We start from the raw sequence: 23,295 nt of genomic DNA, 5'->3' as shown, positions 1-23,295 counted from the left end.
TGTCGAAAAATAATATTATTTCCTTTCTCATACAGAATACCAATTTTCCTCCATTTCGATAATTATCGATACTTGCCGATGTGAACGTTAACGTCACTCATGGGAAATGTAATAAAAACTACATTTTTTGAAGTTTCTACAGCTGCAAATGTAGATATTTGTAAAATCAGTCCTCAAGTCTTCCAAAAAATGTGTTTCCAAAATCTTCCTAGAATTATCCTCATTTATTGACCACTAGAGTTCACATACTTATATTCAGCTTTTAGACGTTCCCGTAATTCTTGTAGTGGCTGAGCTAATGGGTACTTGGATGGGTGACATTATCTTTTCCACTATCATTGGTGGGTATTATATATATATAACAGTGATATATACGAAATTAGTTGGTCTGTATCTGTATCTGATTGGATGGATCTTTGATGGGCTGCTTTTTTCATGAAGCTCGTAAAGTTGTTATTACTCATCAAACGGTAGCCTTAATAGCTACCCTTTTAATGAATAATGTCACGGTGATTTTTTCCCAAGATCTAAAGTCGCTTTTTGCCATAAACGTTAAACTTATTAACGGACATAATTTACCTTTGGTATTTCCGTAGATGACAATAAATTTGTATTGGATTTGCAAGTGTTAATCGTGTAATAAAATCATTTCTTCATTTAACTGCAAATCGATTCATCGACTTATTTTGCAACAATCACAGATCATTTCATGGTAGTAGTGAATTTTCTTTGTCGTTAGCTACTTGTTTGGAAAAAAATTTCCCATATAAAATTCAGGTAACGACGAAATTAGTTTGCCTTATTGGAAAAATAAAACTACGATCTTACATTACTTTACCGTGTCCGAGCATCAAAATAATTACCTAAAAGATTGCCTGAAGAGAATAAATTTTTTTTAGACACAATAATTGGTAGTAAAATAAAAGCAACTTCTGCTATACTTATTTATTTTTAGTTGAGGACTAAACACTGCACGTACATATATATTACACGTATTTACATCAATTTCACGATTTACATACAAGAAATTAACTAAATTATTAAAGCTGTACAACGTTTCTACTCTAGTTGCTAGTAATAATTTTATATTGCAAATAGCAGACTTAAACACACCTTCACTTCAACAATAATTACATTAGGAAACGTGATATCATAATCTCCTGTAGGTATACATTTATTTTAGCCAGCCCATTTGCAAAACGAGTATTATAACATTAAAGTGAGAAATTCGCTATTTTGTTTATGATCGTAAAGTTTCCGTTAGCTTACGATAATTTGCACCTTAATTTGTAACGTAAGACAGGAGATATACATTAGTTTATTTACACTAGGATGTCCAAGCAATTTGATTATTAATATTTTTTATCTATTCGTGACGTTTTATAATAATCTGTTTGCATCACAAAAGATCAAAATCACAAGTTTCAATCCTACTTAACTTGGACAATAAAAGAGATATTTGCAACTATATATTGTTATAGAACATAAGCTCTGATATATTATATGTGCGTAAACCTAACACTTTTTGTAGGAACCTCAAACCCATCAATCTTAAAATGTCTGTACATCTAAGAAAATAGCTTAACATTGCGTTTGAACTATTTAGTGAACTCTGCTGGAGCACACCTCCATGGCACCAAAGTAAGGGTATCCAGACTTGGCCTCGCTGGGTGAATGGGCTCCGTAGTGACTACCTCCAGTTAGCAAACTGAAACCAAAAACACAATTTTATCATCTTTCTTATTTCACGTCCTGAGAAAATAATCAGAAGTTGTCTGAGATGCATTTTAGGTAAATATTGCTTTGCATAATTCAAGTAGGATTTGCTCAGTCAGGCATAAAGTAAATTATGCAGAAAGCGGGCAAATAAAATTACCCACGCCTATTAAGTAATTAATTTAACAAAATTGTTAAGCAACGGCCCAGAGCAGGTTCTTGTGTGAAAGACAGAGCATTCATTACGCCAGACAACGCGATATTAATTACGACAAGTAGCCTCTCGAAGTGCCAATTATTGGTGCCAGGTATGGACTTACGAGCTTCGTCCTTTCCAACCAACAAAGTGCCGATCGCAGTTTATGTTAAGGCACTGATCTATCAAGTGAATCAAGTGCCGTAAATACTACTTTATCGCATGTGATTTGCAATTAATTCATCAAATTGCAATTAATTCGGAAGAAATCCTTATTTTAAGATCATATCAACCATAATCATTTTCAGTGGGAAAAGTAGAGAATATCGACACATTCTCTTCTTTTTAACCAGGTCGACGTGTTTATTGTTTATAAAGGCGCCACACACCGTTAATATTTCACCCCCTAAACGTGCCGTTTAGAATGGGAATAAACACTATTTAATTTTTTCTGATGAAATCTAGTTAAAATTTGATGCCCTAGAGAGATTACGTTACTGAAGCAATTTGAGAAGAAAACCAATATTTTTTCCAATTTTGGGTGAAGAATACTTCGCCTTTACAAAAATGAGTACTTTGCTTCTGGTTGTCGCCGAAGCTTACCCACCAACCAGGATAGAAAATTTCGGAATCTTTGCCAGATCCAACAATAATATGTTGGATAAACTCATTGAGTTCAAATGTGCCGTAAAAGAGGTTTTTCTCCTTTCATTTTCTTAATTTCGAACATTTTCTTAGAGACATGTCGCGTCTGAGTTCAGCAAATTAGTAATTTTACCACGGAACCAACAATTTCGTTAAGCCCAAAGGTTTTTAATCCATTATAACTACCACTTTAGTGAGCAGAATAGAGTTTCTTATGGCTTGTCTCATCTCATCTTAGGAAATTCTTTTTGAGCTGTTCGAAATGTTTTTCCTCAATGATTGTCTTTGAGGTATCTAAACCGCTTATACTGAAGTAATTGTGAAGCAATGAATGAATCTTCATCTTGTCTTGTGTTGTGTCTGCAGTCTTAGTAAAGCTTATACTTGCTATAGCTTACGAGCATTTGAAGTCAAATTTTCGCAATATTAAATCATCAAAATTACTAGTTACCCTACTTATAACAAATATTGCAAGATCTAGGAATAATGCGCGTATTTTAATTAATTTATGTGAATATATTGACAGCACAATACGAAATAAATAATGAATCTTGGGAATGAACTGAAATTCAGAAAGTTTTTAAAATTCAAACACACGAATAACCACCTTGTGAATTACACCCTTAAAAACTCGTCTGGGCATGTTTCGAAGCAAATGGTCGATTTCCTATGGAGGTAGTGTATCCCAGGTCATTTGAATTGCACTTCGTCACTCTGCTACAGTACGTTATGGATTCTCCAGTATAGCAACTCTTCTTCCTACCGTGTCCCATACATGTTCTATGGGGGACAGATCAGGATAGCGTGAAGGCCAAACAAGTACATTAACATCGGGATGTTATGGACGAGCCATAGTTATATGAGCAATATGTGGCCGCGCATTTTCATGCTAGAAAAGCACGTTTCCAATATGTTGAATGCATGGTATAGCTATTGGTTCCAACACTTTCTGCGCGTAACGCGCGGCGTTACATGTAAAATCTGATCTATTTTACTGCTGCTACAACTAAACGCGTATACCAATTTTGGTTGAACTTAACGCATTCATTTTAGATATTGCAATTTTTAAGATAATTACATAGTATATTTAACAATTCTCCCTGTCTTTCCTCTGATGCTTGTGGTTTTCGTGCTCGCTCTCCTCGCTATAAGAGGTACTCTCCTGTGAAAATGATACTTCCACCCTTTTTATTACTCATTATAGATGCCGCCTTACTTTTTAGGGAATCGGTATTTGTCTTGTAGTGTTCTTCCAACTCTTTCACGTGACATCGGTTATTATAATTAAGTTGTAGTTTATTTTTAAACAGAAACGAACCTATGGAATTGACAGTAATAGTGTAATAAAATCTGTCGTTTTCTGCATCTTCGTTACTTTAAATGCGCCTCACCACTCTTCTAATTAATTCGTTCCGAGTAAAATATGGTATTTCCTACCTTCAAAAACGTCTACCTTTATCCTGGAGTAATTGTAGGTAATTCGGGGTAGGCAGACATATATATGACCACTCGAACCATATAGAAGTTTGACTCATAAACGAGCATGAGTTTCGTAATTTATTCCTGCATGCGCAGAATTCTCTGACAGCAAAACACTAACTACACATAACTTACGATTAATATATCCTAGCGTTAACAATGGAGCGGGTTTTCTTATTATATTCAATACACGGACTGAGTTAATTTAAACCGAGCCGTGGCTGTGAGTTATGGCGTTTTGCTGTTATCATGAACCGCTTTATAGTATCCGTTTTATTTCTTTTTCGTGTTTAATCGTTAAACTTTGTTTTTCCCCGAAGATATTACATCGGAGTAAGTCGCAGAATCTGCTGGTAACTCATTGGTACTTTTTATGAGCTGCCAAAAACCATCGGGCGTCCATACTATCGATCCGATGCAGTACCATGTTAATGAGGGCGCTTATCTCTGATTTTGATTTTCAAAGTTAACATTAGAGGTCAAATTTTAATTTCAATTATCAGGTCTTCAAAAATCATTTTAAAATTACCCTGTTTGAAAATGTCTTTAATTTCCCATTCATTATGCAATTAGGAACTTTATTAAGTTTGTCAACTGGGCGCCCCTGAGGTATAATTGAGATTAATTAACATTCTGTTTAATAGGTGTTTTTTTTTTGTTTTAATAGGTATTTACTTGCATTTCATATGGGTATATGCTGAAAATGTTTGGGTAAAAAAATTGTTTTGTTGAGAAATTATAAAGAAATTTATTACTCTTTTTTTTCGGTCTTTCCAAAACATGAGGAAATTTCTTCGCACTATTAAAGGAAATAATAAAGTTCTTCAATTATCCAGAGGTCACAATCAGATTTCGCACGTGATTTTGCAGGAAAGAGCGTTTAGAATCACTTCGCTTTATTGAAATCGGCTGAAGCATTTCTGGGATGTACCCTTTGAAGTGATCAAAAAACTTCGCTGTTCTCAGTTTTGATCATCAGTTTATTTGCACACATTGCACACAAATTCTTCTACATTTTAACATCGAGTAAGTAATTTCTCTTTAGTACTTGAGCTTTGAAGTTGTTTCGTCTTCCGCCTCGATGGTACTAATCAATGTCTCTGGAACCAATTTCCCACCATAACCGTACAGGGCCGGCTATTACCGACATAATTCGAACTGAATGATAGTGGGCAATTAATCAATGGCGAATAAATAATAATTCATTCCGGTAGCCCGAGAAGCAGTTTTTAGCCTTAAGTAAAGAGCGGTCGATCGGGCATTAAGATGGTACCGTATAATTTTGTTTAGCACGATTTTCATTGATTGCCTACCATGGTCGTATCGAAGGGGATTTATTTCAATGACAAGCCTCACGGATTTGCATGATTTTTGAAGTACAGGACAGGCCTTGGAAATACTTTTACTAAGAACAAACTTTAAACATGTTCCGTGCCCAGCAAATAGCACCAGGTCTGTGTACAGTAAACACGTTGTTTACGTAAAACACAGTTTAAAAATCACCAATAAATGTGCCTAATTGCCAAAGCCTTTGGTATTTTTCAACAATTATTAAACCCGTCATTCACCTACCATGTATCAAAATCACAATTAAACAACTTCATTAAATTAAAAAAGTAAAAAAATATCCAAACTCACCTGTAATTCTCATGCCAACTGCTAAAGTTCTCCGCCATCTTGTTGTTCTGCGTCATGGCTGCCGCGTGTCTAGCCCACGCAGCAGACTGCTGCGCAGGTGACACCGAATGTTGATTGGGCGATACTTGCGCCCCCATACTGTAAGCGCCGAACTGGTTCAAATTGCTGTCCAACGTCGCACTCCCAGCAGAGTTATAACCGCCGTAGAGAGATGCTGCGTTCTTTTCGTACAAACTACTATTTTGCGTGTTTGTGGGACTTGAAGAAGTACTCGAAGTCTCCACTAGTGACGTAGCGTTGCTGGCAATGGAAGTAGTTGCCAGTGCATGCGGTAAGCTGCTTGAGGTCAAAGCAGGGTTTGAACTCAGCGACGAAGCTAAGCTATTGTAGCTTTGTTGCGCACTCCACGGAGGTTGGTTAAAAGCCCCGGCCGTGTCATATTGGTGCTGAATCGCAGCAGGGAAGGCGCTTTGCAGCGACATGCTATTGAACGCGTTTAGCTGCTGCGAATTCAACTGCTTTCTGAGCCTGGCACGTCTGTTGGAGAACCAGACTTGAACTCTAGCTTCAGTTAGTTTGGTCTTCTGAGCTAATTCTTCTCGGGTGTAAACATCCGGGTATTGGGTTCGGCCAAAGGCGCGTTCTAGAGCTTCTAGCTGCTCCCCGGTGAACGTGGTCCGTGACCTTCTTTGCTTCCGTTTTAGGGGAATGCCCGGTTCTAGGTCAGTGTCAGATTCTTCACCTGAGGATGTCGGGCCTAAAGCAATAGAAAAAGAATGATATTCCAAAATCTTAAATTGAATCGAAATAATAAAGTAAAAAAAAGTTCTGAGAATGGAAATTAAGAGGTTTTGGTATCGTATCCGCTTATCTATCTAATGGTCCATTCCCTAAGCAGCTCCTAGGCTCGAATCTTTTAAGACACAGTAACGTAATCGGTTCTAGCTAAACTCACACCAGAAGTTCCAGTAACAATCATAGACGTGTCTTATTTTATGCTCTAAAATTTTATTTTACAAGAGATCGTGGTTTTCGCAATCGATCTGATGGAAGGTAGTAGTGAAAAGGATAGAAGGATATCCCACAAGCAACATGATATTTAATTCTCGATTCGCCCGAGCTGAACGATTTCCAGGACGCGCTAGAACTTCCTTTATACTGCGATTTTACTGGTTCGATGTAAAATATAAAATCTTTCACGTTTTACGTCACCGGGACATTTCCTCCTTTGGAGCTTAACCTGCAAAGGACGTCGTTTCTTGTACTATTGAAAATCTTAATCTTAAATGAACGCACTCTCATAAAATACGAAAACTAATATAACGCACTTACAGAAATCGTAGCTCAAATTAATAACGGGCTTTTCTTTATCTCGTAAACTGTGAAATCTAATAACCACCCATTAGCTGCTAAGTTGGCTTTACAAAGCGCGCGGAAGCGTATACATTTAATTTATTAATTACGTCATATAATAAAAAATGTAAATTAATTTTGTAGGCATTATGAGATTTAGATCGTGATTTATTCCGTGGTCTTTTGAGGGCGGCATTTCACGTTACGTTACGTTAAACGACGATTTATTCGAATGGGTAGGTCCTAATTTCCTAAAGTCTCTCAACAAAAGTTGATATGGTTGATTCTAGTTCAATACCCCTTTTCACGATCCAGGTTTACTTGAATATACGTAAAAAGTGCCAGCCCAACCAACAATAAATCAACTACCGTACCATGGCGAAAACCGACATCATCAGTAAGGATGGACAAAAAGTGAAAAGGCGTCCAGCGTTAAAATCGACAGAAAATTTGAAATGGTAAGGTAATCAGGACCTCACAAGAAGCCGACAATGACTAGCCGAAATCGAGGTAAATTCAGAAGATAATGACGGATCATTTTATCATTAACACGTTTTAGTGTAGTGATTGATTTTCATTATCATCAATTTTAACAGCTACCGGTGGTTGATGCGCCGATAGATGCTGCTTTTTTCTTCGCCCGGGCCTTTGGCGGCTCTTTGTTTCATCTCGATAGTTGGTCAATGAAAAGGTTTTTTTATTGCTGGTTGGTACTGACATCCGTTATTTCTAAATAATTTGCCAGAATTGCTGATGGGCATGTAATGACCGAAACGGATGTATTTGTACGTTGCTATGGGGAAAAACTTGATGCTCGTCTGAACTGCTCTAGATACAGCAATCAGCGCCGTTGGTACAGAGGTCCCTATGAAACGGATCCTAAAAATTTGCAGTTGTATTGTGTGCACTGTTTTAATTTATAGATTTTACATAAGAAACGTAAGGTCCGCCTTTAAGTGCGTTCTTTTAATCTAAAGAAGTTTTATTACATCATCTTTAACTGGTATAAGATCCCATCAATCAGAGAAGATATATCTTTAAACTTTCTTACGCAAAAGTTCCAAAGAGAAACTCCGGTTAATTTCGTATTCAGTTCTTGTATAATCCAATTCGTATATAATAAGAGCATTTTTTCTGCATAATTACTAATAACTACCGTTTTCCGTATATTCCGGTTATCCGACACAAATTCTGAGCCGGTACATCCCTAGAGACTAGCTCTTCTTTTCACTCTTCTCAAAATATTACTGATGTTGCCCGATAACGATCCACGAAATTCATCAATAAATTATTTTATTTGATTTTTGACGTTCCAATTTAAAATTACTACAACAGATACGCAACAAGGGAAATAGCACGATTTGGCAATCTCAACGCAATGGACTACAAACGCTATGTGTTACCATCATTATTATATATTGGAAACCGTAAGAGGTAGAAAGCCAGTTAAATAGATCTGAATGTTCACATGTTAATGCTGAATTAATTGTTTGTTGTCGAGAAATTTGACATATTCCAACAGCTTTCGGAAACTTAAAATAAATCTCTATTTTTATTATCCTTCTTTACTGTCTTTGCTACTGAAAAACCCACAGCGTTTTCGAAGATACTTTTTTTTATCTTGTTCAAGTAAACAAGTTATATAGAAAATTATTTAGATGGCTACTTCTTTTCTTAATGCGAACCGGTTTTTTAAATTTCATTAGTGAGTGATTATAATTAATTGACCAAAACTGATTATATCAACTTGTCTGTAAACTATGCACTATCAGATTTCTTTGCTGAAGAGCAAGCATGGACTCATAAATATAACATGTTGTCCTTTTTTTGACTGCAAATCTATATTACCGCACGTAGGGAAATAATTATTCAGGATTTGTACTAGAAATTCAGCTACCATTGAAACACCGTTAATAGTTGCCATGATTTATTAATTCGTCTAAAGAGTAATTTTAAAAGGCCCTGAACAACTTTTAGTCCGTTCACTATAACAATGTAGAAGACAATACCCTTTAGCCGCTAATGCAAAGGTTTGATCGGAGTCAAGATAATGTAAACGATTAATGAAGCGAAAGTGCGATTGAAAAAAAATATGAAGTGTTCAAATTAGATGAAAAAATCATCAAAATGGATACTTGCAGTGTACGTATTAAGGTGAACAGGAATTGGAATGGACAATGCCAGTGGCGTACCCCCTATTCCCCTATAAGAATTAACATGGTAACCCCTATGCACGTTTATGGTCGCAGCACTTTTCTTTAAATTGAAGGGAAATGGACCGTTTGACTACTGTGTAGGTATACCGGGTTGCAATAAAATATATATCTCTTCATTATAATAAAATATCTATCTCAGTTTTGAACATACGAAGAAAATAACGTTATTTTTCTTAATATTTATACACCTCGTATCTCAGGAACGACTCATTGCAAGACATGCATTTATATAACATTTTAGTATTAGAACAATCCAGAGAAACAGCTACTCAAATATCCCAACACCCTTATGAACCACCCTGTATAGACGGGTTGGATAATGTGAAAAATCAAATTGAATAGAAAGCACCTGTTGAAATATTTGAGATGTTTCTGGATGACGAAATAATTAGATTTATTGTCAAACAAATTTATATGCAAATCAGAACAACCATACGCTTCAAGTAACTAAAAAGGACGTGAAGATATTTATAGCTATTCTTTAGAGTCGTTTGCCAAGAGAGCGCCGTTATAGAAGTTTAGATAAAGAGCTGTATGGTAGTTCGGTGATTAGAGGCATTTCAAGAAATCGCTTTCAAGAATTCCAAACGTTTCTATATTTGACCGTTCATTTACAGATGAACAAGAGCAATAAAATATATAGTACAAAATAAGACCTCTTATGATCAAGTTAAATGAAAAATATTTACAATTTGACGTATTTCATAACCGTCTCTTAATTGTTGAGGTCCTAATCAAATGTTTTGGACATATCTCTATTAAGCAATTCATAAAGGGAAAAACCAAGGGTCCTGTTACAAAGATTGGAGGCTTTGTAGCTCAAATGGCGATTGCTACAAATTTGATATAATTTATAGTTTGGACCTTTGCATGTGTCCTACGTACCAATTGTATGCATCAAATCAATTCAAAGTCGACATAAAATATGACCAGTGGTGTTTTAGAAATTTTGTTTTTAGATTGAAATAAAAATAGCTGGCGACAAAAAGAACGAGGAGATGAAGAACTATTAATTTATGGACTAAGCAACAGAAAATAAAATCAAAATCACGAAAATTGCATATAGCTATACCGAACGCAAAGAAGTCATTAAAATGTATATTGCTGCGCTTCTGACTCTGTTAGAATTGTATAAAAATATCTAAACCAAAAACGTACGTTTATATCACTTACGTGCTACCTAATTCACTGCACACGCAAAAATCTAAACTACAAACTAAACGTAGTCTCGGGCAATACATGGGGCTCAAAAAAGAATGCAGGCCTCCCATTGGGGTTAAAGGTGGTTTTGAATATGTTGAATGTAGTTGACGCTATTTCGGACCATGAAATACTGTTCGATCATTATTTCACAAGTTGCGATTTGATGAAAACTCTGAAGGAAAAAGGTTTTCGCGCCACAGGTACCGGACGAGGAAACCACAGAAAACGATATCCTTTGATGCTTTGCAAGGAAATGAAGAAGAAGAATCGTGGATATTTTGAAAAATGTTGCGACAGCTTTCTATTTTTTCTACTAATTGATTTTTTTCTTTTTCTACTAATGGAATGACAATAATGTTATCCCCATCTCATTCAAACTCCGGCTGAGTCGAACCTCTTTCAAAACTAACACAGATGGTCTGCTAATACTAAGAAAGAAATACATGTCCCTCAACCAACACTGTTGCCTTCTTATAATGCCTCAATGGGAGGAGTTGACCTTTTTGATCGGACCGAAAAATAAATACCGGATTAGCATACAAGGGACAAAATGGTGGTAGCCCCTTTTTACACATATGCTAAATGTCGCAGTTTTCAACGCATGAAGATTACAAATTACAGCTAATGAAACTAAAAGGTATTACAATAAGAATGCAAAAATTTGAATTAACAAAATACTGATATTTTCATTGATTTAGAATATACAGGCTGTCTCATTTAAAGCTGTAATCAAAAACGGTACGTTGTATGAAAAAAAGTTTCAAATAAAAGGTGTCCGGTAAAGAAGGGGACATGTCATGAAAAAAATGCAATAATTTCGCCCATCTCAAAAATTGGACAAAAATCAAAGATAACTCTGCAGCAAAAATCTAATTAAAAAATTGTTGAAATGAAAGATATCAATTTTTTGAAGGTCTACAAGGATCTGAAAAAAATAGGGCTCGCCATTTGAGCAAAAAAATTGCCCTTGAAATGAACTTAAAATGAACTAGCCTGAACTAAAAGTCACTATTTTCATGATTTGTTTCTCTTTTTACCGGACAACTTTTATTTGAAACTTTTTTTCATACAACGTATCGTTTTTGAGTAATGTTCAATCACAGCTTTTGATGAAATTTTGAACAACTGTTTTGTATAAATGTGGCGGTATTTGTTTGATGGAGCGTTCAATTCTCACTTTTAATACTGGGGTGTTCTTAAGTTTGCTGGCATAAACATGAAATTTCAAAAAACCCACAAAGAAGAAAGTCGAGAGGTGTTAAATCATATCATCACGGAGGCCAATTTTCCTCACCATAATGAGAGATGACTCGACCAGGGAAACCCTCGTGTAAGATCGTTAGTATGTGACGGGCGGTATGGCAAATGACACCATCCTGATACGATCACATGTCCCAAAGAGCAATATCTTGCAATTGAAGCGCGAACCGCTGGATTATTCTGTCGCGGTAACGTCCGCCATATGCCGTAACTGTATGTCTTGACTCGTTTCTAAAGAATCATGGTCCAGTGAGTCTTCCAGATCAAAATACACACAAAACAATGACATGACTGAGAAGCATATGGTGATCCTGAATCATTCCAGGATTTTCTGAACCGCAAAAGCGGCAATTTGACTTATTCGCGAAGCTTTCGAGGTGAACATTTGTCCACAAAATCGGAATTCATTTCTTGCCGTTCTGTGATCCAATAGATAAACTCTTTTCATTGTGCATCGCCTGTAGGTAAAAGTTGTTGAATCAATCGGATCTTGTAAGGATTGAGATTAAAATCTTTCGTGAAAATACGATGAAGAATGTCTGTTGCAATGCTCAATTAATGTGCACGTTGATGCATCCAGCGCTCTGGATTCGCGCCCATACTGAGGCGAGCTGCCGTGATGTGTTCTTCTGAATGACCGCTATGAGGTCGTTTCGTACTTCTCACACCAGGAATTGAACGAGTACTTTCAATTTTAGCGATGATTATTTTTATAGTCGATGAAATCAGAACACTATCCCTACGGAAAATTGGGCCTACTTTACGAATTGTACCAGTCAAGCTTTCGCCATTTTTATGGAAAGATTTAACAATTTTGCACCATATATCGCTCCATGTTTCTTAATTCACATCTGCCTTCTGTGGACCTGGCACCCGTATTCACTTGTTAAAATATTACAGCCAAAATGGCGCGTAATTTAAATCTACCTATCTTATTGCAACACCTTTTACAAAATTTAATTTGTTAGTTTTTCAACGAGAAATAGTACGGCATTATCTCAGAAATTTCCAAAAATCTACTTTCTCCAAAGCAAACACATCGGGTTCGGTTTCAATGAGCCTTATACCCAGTGAAGGAGAGTATTTTCCAAAAGAACTTCAGAATCAGCTGCGCTGCCGTATATATCATCAAATGGTACGTTGAGCCTGTATCAACTGCGAACCGACTTTATGTTTGGAACGCCAATGATTGTAACATTTCATCCCCAAAAGTATTTAGAATCAGGTTTTTTCCTTGTGTTTCATAAAAATACCTAACCTGCCTGTTGTATCCATTCGAAGACACTTGTTTTTTTTCTAGTTACGCTTACGTTTCTTTAATTGTAAGCCAGACTACCCATTTGGACACATTTTTCATCAAAATTCATGATTAAAAAGTAAAATTTTGAAAAAAAATTCTTTGAATCAAATGGGTTACGTTACTTATAATGCGTAAAAAAATTAAAGCATTTCTTCCAGCCCCGTATCGTGGGAACGATTTTTATGATCAGCTCAAAGTAAATAAAACCTAAAAGTTCTTAATGGGCGGTGAAAGAACAGTAAAAGCGGTTCCTAAAAACTAAATTACTATTTGCTTTACAATTGTCACGGAGAAATTGATTTAATTCGAAATGCTTTGATAAAAAATTCAAAATTACACGGTTTACCGGACGGGTGTTTTCAGTGGTTGTTGTATAATTCGACTTACCGAGAATGCCATCGATCGAATGGTTTTTCCTGTCAGGGTCGTCTTTTCTACCACCCCTTAAAAGTCTACTTATGGAACTTACTGAGGGAGCTGAGTTTTTGTCGCAGATGCCTTCCTGTAATTAATCAACCTATAATCATATAACGCTAAGAACCTCTATAGCAAAGTCCTGGTAAAATTGCCCGAACTTTGAAGTGCTGCAAAATCAATGTCCAGGTAAGTTTACCAGGAAGATCATTTTCAGAGAAACGATAAAATAAAGAAGCAAACCATTGGCTAATTCCCTCATTTCCATGGGGGAATGTCTACAAGATAAAGTTATCAGAACTTCGATCTACTAGAACTAAGGGCGATAACGAATGACCTACCTTTATCAGCCTATCCCGAATCTCCCAAGAAAATATGCCGGGTTGCTCCTTTTTCAATTGTTCAATCCTAGCCTCCACCTCAGCAGTGGCGACTCGAGGTTTAGATCCTCCGATCACTCCAGGTCTAACACTACCAGTTTCTTGGTATCTATTCAGGATTTTCGAAACACAACCATGAGACACTCGCAATTGTCTGGAAATCACGCAGGGCCGGACTCCTGCACTGGCTAATTCTACTATTTTTAATCGAATGTGATTGGGCAGTGGCCTTCCGTTGATGAAGACGCCTCCCAGTTGGTTCACTCTCCCTTGACCTGAAACAAGATTGGTATTTGAATAAACAAGGGATATTTGAATTGTTATATTTTGTATTTTTTTATTTTGCATTTTGACTAATATCAAATTTACTTAGCAAGTGCCGAAAGTGGCACTTTACAATACGCTGATTGCAGTTGGCTGAAGCAAAGTAGAGTTACAAAGTTTGTTTTTAATAGATTTTTGAAAGTTCTTCCCTATAAATTTCTTCATCGTGTAGACAATTGTTTAAATTGTTAATGGAACATATATTTTCTTAATTTAAAATTTTGATACACTTCCGTAAATTTTCCTGTGGCTATGCTGGTAGGCCTCATTTTTTTTCGTTGCTCATGAATTTCTGGTCAACATAAGGAATAGCTAAGGATTTTTAAAAAGAAATTCAGTGGGGCACATTGTCCTTGCCAGTCACGTATAGAGTAACGTAAATTCAGGCGTTCGACCGACACCAAAACATGCAAGAAACAGCAAAAGAAAGACGAAGATGCAGAAGAAGAAAAGACGTGAGTGGTGGGCGTGAGGACATTTAACGAAATGAAAAGTCGGCCCGGACGCGGCGACTTTGATCTCGCTAATGTCTGTTTTCATCGACGGACCTTGCACACTTGATTTCGGACCTTTTGGGGTCGGTCAGTGCGATGATGGCCGGTCAACGAGGGTCGATTACTGGACCTTCGGTGGCTGTTCAATGAAAACCTTCGAACAAAAAAAAAAGCGAAAAACGCTAGGAACACGTGCCTCGTAAGTTTCCGCAAATAAACCTTTACCTCAGAAATGCGAAAAGTGGCACTTTACTGCACGCTGACTGCAACTGACTGAATAGTCCCTACTATCCCCAACCAACCCATGTTGCCCCTGAAAAAACGCACTTTTTCCTGTGGTTCTCCATCTTCGGTTCATATCGTGTCTTTATCCTATCAATATCTCATATATTAGACATGTTCCTAACGATAAATTCAAAGATGAATTTAATCATCAGCCATGGTCTCGGTTGAAGCAATGATATCTCAGGTAAAAGATGATAGTGAATGTTCCCTAATGTGCTTTCGAGCATTACTATTATGAGCAAAATGCTCAAATCTTCTGCAAACCTCTCAACCAAAAAACCTCTTCATCTATTGCTACAGCAAACAAAACCTTACACAACCAATCCTAATCCTCCACTTCGCCCTCGAAAACACCATTTAGCGGAAAATTGCTCGATGATCCGTGAACCATATTCAAACACCATGAAGATGGACCACCCCGTATTATCTAACATAAGAACCAAAATGATTGAAATGATTCAAGTGAAGCTGACCAGAAAAACCAATTTCTTCATTGTAAACTTCATCTTCAATGCAGAGTGCGTATTGTGTAGTAAAGTACGTTATTCCACTTGATGGTGTAGTTCAGAGAGCTTAAGAATGATTGACGTATGGGGCAATAAAGAGAATTGGGTGGAAAAGTGCAGACTTTTTTTAAATGTATCTTTAAGGTCTGAAAAATCGACTTCAAAAAGTGGTCACGTACGTGATGAAAATCAGTCAATCTGATTATGAAAATTAATGCAGCCGTCAGCATTGAAGCTGACTGCTGCATATTAATGCTCTGATCAACAATATCAGGGTGTGATTTCGACGGTGGGAGATTTAAATTACAAATTTTAATTTTTTAATGATAGGAATTAATAAATGTGTATTAAAAATAATACGGTCAGCGCTTAATGGAAGACTTAAATGAAAAATGAACATCAAGCTAAAGTTTGTTTTGTTTTGGAAAAAATTTGGTTATTTTTTATTGTGCCTAAGCATTGATAATTGATAAATTAAAATTGCTAATAGGGAATATAAGTCTCCTGACATAAAAATAATACGAAATAAGACTTTATAATTTAGTTTATTTTAGATTGAGCTGACAATCGTTAAATGGAAGCAAACTGATTAATTGGTACTACTTCTCAAGAGATTTGACTCATATGTTTTGCTTTCTGGAAAATGTGGATACTACTTTTGAATTCATTGTTTCCGAACGATTCGGTACATACAGGGTGTTTCATAAATATACCGACAAACTTTCACGGGATATACAGCTCATAAAATAAATATTTAGATCGAATAAAGTTAGGTTCGAAATGGCTACGTTTCCAAGATTCAAAGTGCTTAATTTTTAATAGTTTTTTTTTAAACGTTATGAGATAAAAACAGGAAATTAGGAACACGCTACGGCGGAATAAATGTGCATATTCTGGAGTAAACACGATATTTCCACCTACACTAGTGACGTCCGTGCGACCATTACATGAAATGCTTTAATGGAAAAAATGGTACCCCATTGATTTTTAAATACGAATATATTTTAATATTCCATCAATTCTTAAAATTGTTAATGGAAAAAACCGTCCAATGTTTTATTACTGAAATAGCCGTTTTTAATATGAAACAAAAAAATTCATTTTTGTATTTAAAAAATACCGGTATAGGTTTCGAAGTGCGGTTTTTTTTCATTCTTTAGGAAAAATTAATTTAATGTTCTTTTAGTAGAAGTAGAGCATGTGAAGGCAAACATGTGTTAAACATGTCTCATCGCAAAATAATACAATTCTTCCAAAATATAGTTCCGTTAAATTCTGAACCATTTACACATGTACAAACGCTGGATGGTCGCACGGACGTCATCGATGTAGGTGGAAATATTCTGCCTGCTCCTGAACACATCTATGCACATTTATTCAGCCATAGCGTGTCTCGAATTTCATGTCCTAATCCCAAACCGTTTTTAAAATGTTAAAAAAATAAGAAATAAGAAATAAAACACTCAATATCTTGGAAGTGAAGCGATTTGCATCTAACTTTATCCAATTTAAATATTTGTTTCATTAGATCTACATTCCCTCAAGGTTTATTGGTATGTTTATGAAACACCCTGTATATTTTTTTGACTTTACGTTTGGCTCGGTACTTTTAATATTACACTATTCCATAATTCTATATGTCTTGGAACTAAAAAACCATCTTTAGAAACCTCTCCTAATCTAATTCATATGGAAATTCTTCTAAATTAATAGGAAGTTGCCTCTAAGATTTCCCAACTCATAGCGACCTAAAAATTCCTAACTTATCAAGTCTCAGGAAAGACCTCTATGGATTAGGAAGGGTCTCAGAAGTCTCCCCAAAAAGAAAATAATTTTGAAGCCGTCGTATTCACTCTGCGTTCCAACATCCTCTGGGCGTTTTCCTTTGGCATGTGGTTCTGGTTATAGTTGACATCTGGGGAATACGGACACCCGCGCCAGTGCGGCAATATAGTCGGCAAAAGCAATATGCCTTTGTCTATCATGTTATCAAAGGTCATAATAAAACAAGGGCAGTAGAAAAAGTCTGACCCCACCATCCGTTATTTGTAAGCAAAACCACGTGTAAAAGAACAATCTTTGAAAATCTCTACTGATCCAAAAAGGATTCGCAAGTAGCGACAGTATCTGAGTTTTTCAATGATTTTTCACGTTCAATGAGAAGTTTTTGGTCTATTCTTAATTTTCCCGGAATTATAAAGTTTTAATTTAATTTCCTGATATCTAGAAGATTGTATGGCTTTCCATCACCTTGACGAGCTCCTGAAGGATTAAAGAGCGCATTAATTTTTATGTTAAATTTTTGAATTAAAAAAATATTTCAGATAATTTGTTTGTTCTCTCAAAAGCATTTGTGACATTTCCAACTTTTTTTTGGTAATTTGAAATCAATCCCTTTCCAACTCATTGAAGACAGTTTGAATAATTTTTCTTTTGATAAATTTTATTCATTCTTTTCGACAATCACAGAGCTGTTTTGAGATTTTTTAAAGTTTACTGGATGAGTTGCGTGGATTCTTGAAAGCCACAAAACTACAGAGACAAGTTCTCGTCGGCAGGACAAAATCGTCGTGATTTTCTCAGACGCCGCTTTTCGGGCTGTGACACGTTTCCATGAACGTATCCGTGCTTCACTTCGATCTCTCCATAGAGATACATTATAGGAATGCTAGATAAGTTTAAGTAGCAAAGACTATCATCTCGGTCTTCCATCATACATAATTTCATCCGATTATAAAAATCAGTCGATTATTGTTATTCAAATGAAGCGGATCACCTCGAAGGCGTATTAAGCGTATCCCTTGGACAAAAAACTGGCTCGAAAGAGTTTTTTTCGAAAGGTGAATCAGATAGGCTACCAAGTTGTAGAACGTTGTGTAAAACCTCGCTCGTTTCCTTTGCAGGGGCCGCAAGCCGCATCTTCAGAAAGAAAAGAAATCCAAAAGCTCCCATCCGACGTCGGATGATGGATAATGTTATCTCGCCCGGCTTATGTCAAAAGTGGTAAAGATAAGCATCAAGAACTGGCGGTGTCCGTTACGAGCCTCGACCTATACAGACCGGAGTGTCGTTTAATTCATGTGAAATTCGACTTAAATCTGTATTATTAACTTATCAGATCATCTTCAGGCCACGACAAATGATTTCATATGCATGCGGACGAAAAAATTACTACTTACGACGCCGCGACAACTCTTCAGATTGGCATAGAGATAGAAGAAAAATTAACACCCTACGGGGCCTTTGGCCAATTAAAATTTGCATGGAGGTGTCTGGGTTGTCATCGAAGGGAATGATCTTTTGTTAATTAGCCGTTGGTGAATTTCGAGAAAATTTTCTAAATAAGGAACCTTGCGGGCCTTCTTTCGCGGGACAGGGGTTCTCACTCAAGAATTTTGACCCAATAAGCTTCGGCGGTGTAAATTGTCATAAACCAATTCATTCCTCCGTGGTCTGGACCATAAAATAAGTCGGTGCTTCTTGCACTCTGCAGAAAACGCGTAGTCACTAATTAACAAAAAATAGAATTCACACAAATACGGGTATTAAAAACTGGCACCTTCTCCGCTGTTTTTCTGGGTTTAGTTGCGTCTGTCCGTAATTAGTGTCCCGTTTAACGGCGGCCATTATTACCGTCACTGTTAAAATATCGTAGGAATCCACCCTGTGGCCTTCCTGGCAGCCCATTAGTTTTCGAATGACAAAACCCGAAAAAATCCATCAAAGCTCTATGGTGTCGCGCATACCAAATTTTATTAACTCATTATAATAATAACGAAAGTCCCAGTCAAAAGGTGTTCCGAAAAAGATTCACATTGTATTCGGCAATACTCTGAGAGTTGATGTCCGCCCGAGGCGTCCTTCTTCTTCATCTTCTTGACCGGCCGGTATTATAATAAAACACGGGATCGTTTTTAATGAGGATTTGTGGGGCTGATTCTTGAAAGGGAATTAGCTTTGACGAGAGGTAGGATCGGACCGTTTTCGTTCACTAGTGCTTGGTGTCAATAGCGTTACAAATTCCAAAAGTTTGAAGCATATAAACGAAAGAAACAACCAGGCGATCCCCACCAAATACTCCATGACGTTTCCAGTTTATTGGAGATAGTCCCACCCTTGACTGAAATGAAATATCGAGACTTTTGTGATCTCGATCTTCTAGATCTAGACCGAGAATCAGACTTACATAATCTTGGTCTGGGTGCGGTAGAAGCAATAATTAGACTATCGGTCTTGGTTTCGGTCTTTAAGTTCGAGGTCGAGGCTACTCTCGTATTGCGTCGAAAACTTGATCATTAAAGCCAAGATAACACTACCGGGTAATCATTTTCACTTATTAAACTTAACAAATCTTCATCACGTTTCGTTCAACCACCAGCGCTAGAATTTGGAAAATATTCTGATTAGGAGGAAAGAAAAGTTCGAGGCATTCTATCTCGCACACCAAGACTGATATGAACGAGTCCTTGGACTTGGCTTGAAGTAAAAATTAAGTCCCTATCCCAGTCGTGTTTGAGACCGAGAACGAGATCATCCTCTCGGTCTCGCGAATATCTAATTGCAGAGAGGCTGGAGGTGCCCTTTTAACATACCTTGGATGTGAGATGTAATTTTCAAACAAGATTCACTGCAGCTTAAATTAGAAAAGTATTTGATGTTTTAATGCAAAAAATAAGAAAAATCACAATTGATAAGCTGCAAAGTTTCGTAACACCTCAAAATTTTGATGACTCAATCGAAAAGATTAAGAATCAAAACAATTTAAAAAATTTTGAGAATAGACGCTTTCGTGAGGTTTCCGGATTTCAACTTCAGGTTACGCCGCATTTTAAGTGGAATCGTTCCAAAATGGAACAGAATGTCAAAAACTTAATTTTACACAATCGTCATGCAGCAAAAACCTTTATAAAGAGGTTGAAATTTCAACAAAATAACTGAGATTGAAACATATCTTCATAAAATGCAAACATTTTCTGCAGAATATTGAGTAACCTGACGTCACTGTTTCGGATTGTTATTAGCTTTATCAGGAACGTATAGTTACGAAGTAGGTATTAGCTGCATACTGGGCGCATCCAAAGACGGGGGTGTAGCTTGGAATGGATGGAATGAAAGTAAATAGGAGAACCATATACAGGCATCACCTCAGCTATATGTAACGTGAAACATCGAACATTTTTGCCACTTTCCGGGATGTCTTCGGGGCTTAAAAAAAATTTTAAATTAAGGTTTCACGAAAATTCCTCTCATGTCCAAAGTCCGTAAAGTTATTAGTACTTTGTAAGCAAAAACAAAAAAAAAACAGATATTCTTGAAGAGAAATCTAGTTTACAAATCGTAGCCTTATTTGTATGTAAAGTACCCTTAACGGAATCGTACCCTAAAACTAGTTGGTAATTTCAAGTAAATCTTACATGAGAAACGCCACCATTTAAACGTGACATCACGATTTATGACGCCACTCCACAAATTCAATACTCAGACTTTTTTTTTCTACCTGCGATGTGTTGCTCAGCCAAGAATGTTTAAAAACGGAAAAAAATTTGTGCGGATAAACATAAAGGTAGGGAAAGTTACCAATAAGTCCATGAGGAAGCCGCAAAAGGAATTTACTATTCAAGACAATCTGCTTCCTTTTTTTCCTCAATCCATCCCATCCATATTTGAACCCTCGATTTCTTATATGGCCGTGTTATGAGCCATACTGATCCACTCGTTCTGTGATACTAAAAGCCCGAATTATTGATTTAAAATTCTTTTACCTCTTGTAAACGTCGGAAATTCAATTTAGCGTATACGTTAGCAGGAGGCAGGAGTACTACCAAAAACAGTTAAACATTATGAAAAAATTGAAAAAAAAAAACGATATTGTGTGGTTTCCCGGTTTGAAAAGTTTTCGAATTTCGGAGTAAGTCTCTGTAGACCTCCAGAAACCCATTTTAGCAGATGTAAAAAAAGAAAAACTGGCGTACCTCTAAATTGGATTGGAATTAGAGACTCCACCGCACATCTCTATATCGAGTCGAATCGTCTAAAATACGTCACGAACTCTCAAATTCAATTTGGCGTGTATATCAGAAAAGCAGGGGCGTCCCTAAAGGGTTTGAAATATTAGTGGAAGATAGAGATGAAGAAGGGGGTGGAGGAGAGAAATGATCTGGAATGTATCTGCTATGAGGTACAAGACACAAAACAGATACAAATCTCAGGTCTACCCCTCACTAGAATATATAAATATGTTTGTGATAGTTTTCTAAAAGAACAAGAGACGAGTTAAGGCAGTTAAACTAACAGTGAGTAAATTAATTTGTTGGATCAGCCCTTCATTGCCGAAGTCACTTCCAGGGGCTGTCAAAACACCAATGCCCTAAGTATATTTAAACGTGCATTAACCAGATTTATACGTTCACTCAGGTTATTCACAGATTAGTCTGTTAGCCCATTTTTGTGATTTTGGCAAAAATTGTGGAGTTAACTGAAATTATTTACTTAGTATCTTCACGAGACCAATTTTAAGGACTGAACTGCAGTTATCTGATAAAGTGCCATAACTATAGACCCATGTTTAAGCAGATGCGGTTAGTTATCAAAAAGGGCAAAGTGGCATGAACTGGACAGTGATTGATTGTTGATTGTCATTATTTATAAAGAAAAGCAGCGCATCAAATTGAGAAAGTTCGGGCAGATCGATGTATCTGATCAATTTCCGGTCTATAAAAACACGTTTTCGTCAGTATTTTCCAGTTGATAACTATCTTGAATTTTTGCATTATATGGCATATACATAGGTACAGATAAAGGGATATCTCGTTTTCTTCATTAGAGCTATGAAAATCTGAATAATCTCTGAAGAATTTTGAGCAGTTTGTTCAAGAAGTATAGTATAACTAGTTTCAATGTCTTAGAAACTATGTCCCATCAACTGATGGCAGGCAAAACAAATTGGTATAACTTTCTGATTGGTAGTAGTTTTCTCCTTTCAAATGATCGTGACCTCCATGGCTCATTCCAAGAATTCAATAACTTCATTATATACCTCATCAGCGTTAATAATAATTACTATTTTGACCTACCTTGGAACGGGTATCCGGTGAAATATGGAGACATATTCAGAGTAGAAACCGCCATTTGTCCTATACACAAAATACCAAAATCACCACCAAGTCTAAGTCCGAAATCACCTAACCCCAAAATTCTCAGAGTCCCAAAAAAGGGCAATCGCGGAGCTCTCAGTCGGTACCTCTTGACGAAAACTGACCAAGACGAAGTGGTTGATGACCGTACCAACCGGAGGTGCGGTAAATGGGCGGCCTCATGACAGCTAACTTTCCATCGTTCGCACCAATGGAGTTCGAAGATTGGCTAGGACCTATGGGAATGGGTGGGGCCCCGCACATTGTCAAACGCACCGTAGCCTTTGCTTACATGGGCATGGAGACCACCCTTGGAGTCGTACAGTCTGCCCGGGAAAAAGCAGTTCTACGACTATATTATGCAGATGATGATGGTAATTAAGGGTGTTATTAGTGGGGTGTTTTGACCGAATTTGATCGCAGTTTTTGATGGCGACTTGCCAAAAACGAAATGGGTCACTGCTGGTTCGTTTGGCGATTATTCCTGCCTTTAAATCTGATAGTAGCTTTAGATTCACCAAATAACGGGAACGTTTGGGAAGGGCACAATTGAATGAACTATAAACTTGTGCTTTATGAGATCAATTTCTCGCCAAAAGGAGATGGCTACACCTACTCGGTTTATTAGTACCTATTTGAGTAATAAGAGCGCAAAGCGATACATTGTCGCTCGACGAGAAAGGGCAAACTAAGATAAGAGAAGGATATTCCTCGGGATCTTCAGCCTTTCTGTGTTCGAATTGCTCACATGAT

The 23,295-nt window shown here is 36.8% G+C and overlaps 2 protein-coding genes across 2 annotated transcripts in view; one reads left to right on the top strand and one right to left on the bottom strand.

The window, feature by feature from the left end:
- The window catches only part of LOC136338856 (protein gooseberry-neuro-like), a 104,645-nt gene that overhangs the window by 21,066 nt on the left and 60,284 nt on the right, over nucleotides 1-23,295 (top strand). The gene's annotated exons all lie outside the window — the stretch shown is intronic.
- Nucleotides 944-22,658, bottom strand: LOC136351020 (protein gooseberry-like). Its single transcript, XM_066303248.1, has 5 exons — nucleotides 22,483-22,658; nucleotides 13,762-14,075; nucleotides 13,394-13,508; nucleotides 5,675-6,431; nucleotides 944-1,708 (listed from the first exon to the last, which is right to left on the bottom strand). The coding sequence occupies exons 1-5, from the start codon at nucleotides 22,535-22,537 to the stop codon at nucleotides 1,603-1,605; spliced, it is 1,347 nt and encodes a 448-aa protein (XP_066159345.1). The 5' UTR covers nucleotides 22,538-22,658; the 3' UTR covers nucleotides 944-1,602.

Source organism: Euwallacea fornicatus, chromosome 4 (genome assembly GCF_040115645.1).
Source record: "Euwallacea fornicatus isolate EFF26 chromosome 4, ASM4011564v1, whole genome shotgun sequence".
Taxonomy (NCBI): domain Eukaryota; kingdom Metazoa; phylum Arthropoda; class Insecta; order Coleoptera; family Curculionidae; genus Euwallacea; species Euwallacea fornicatus.
The sequence above is the reverse complement of the archived record's forward strand: the minus strand, read 5'-3'. Positions and strand labels throughout refer to the sequence as shown.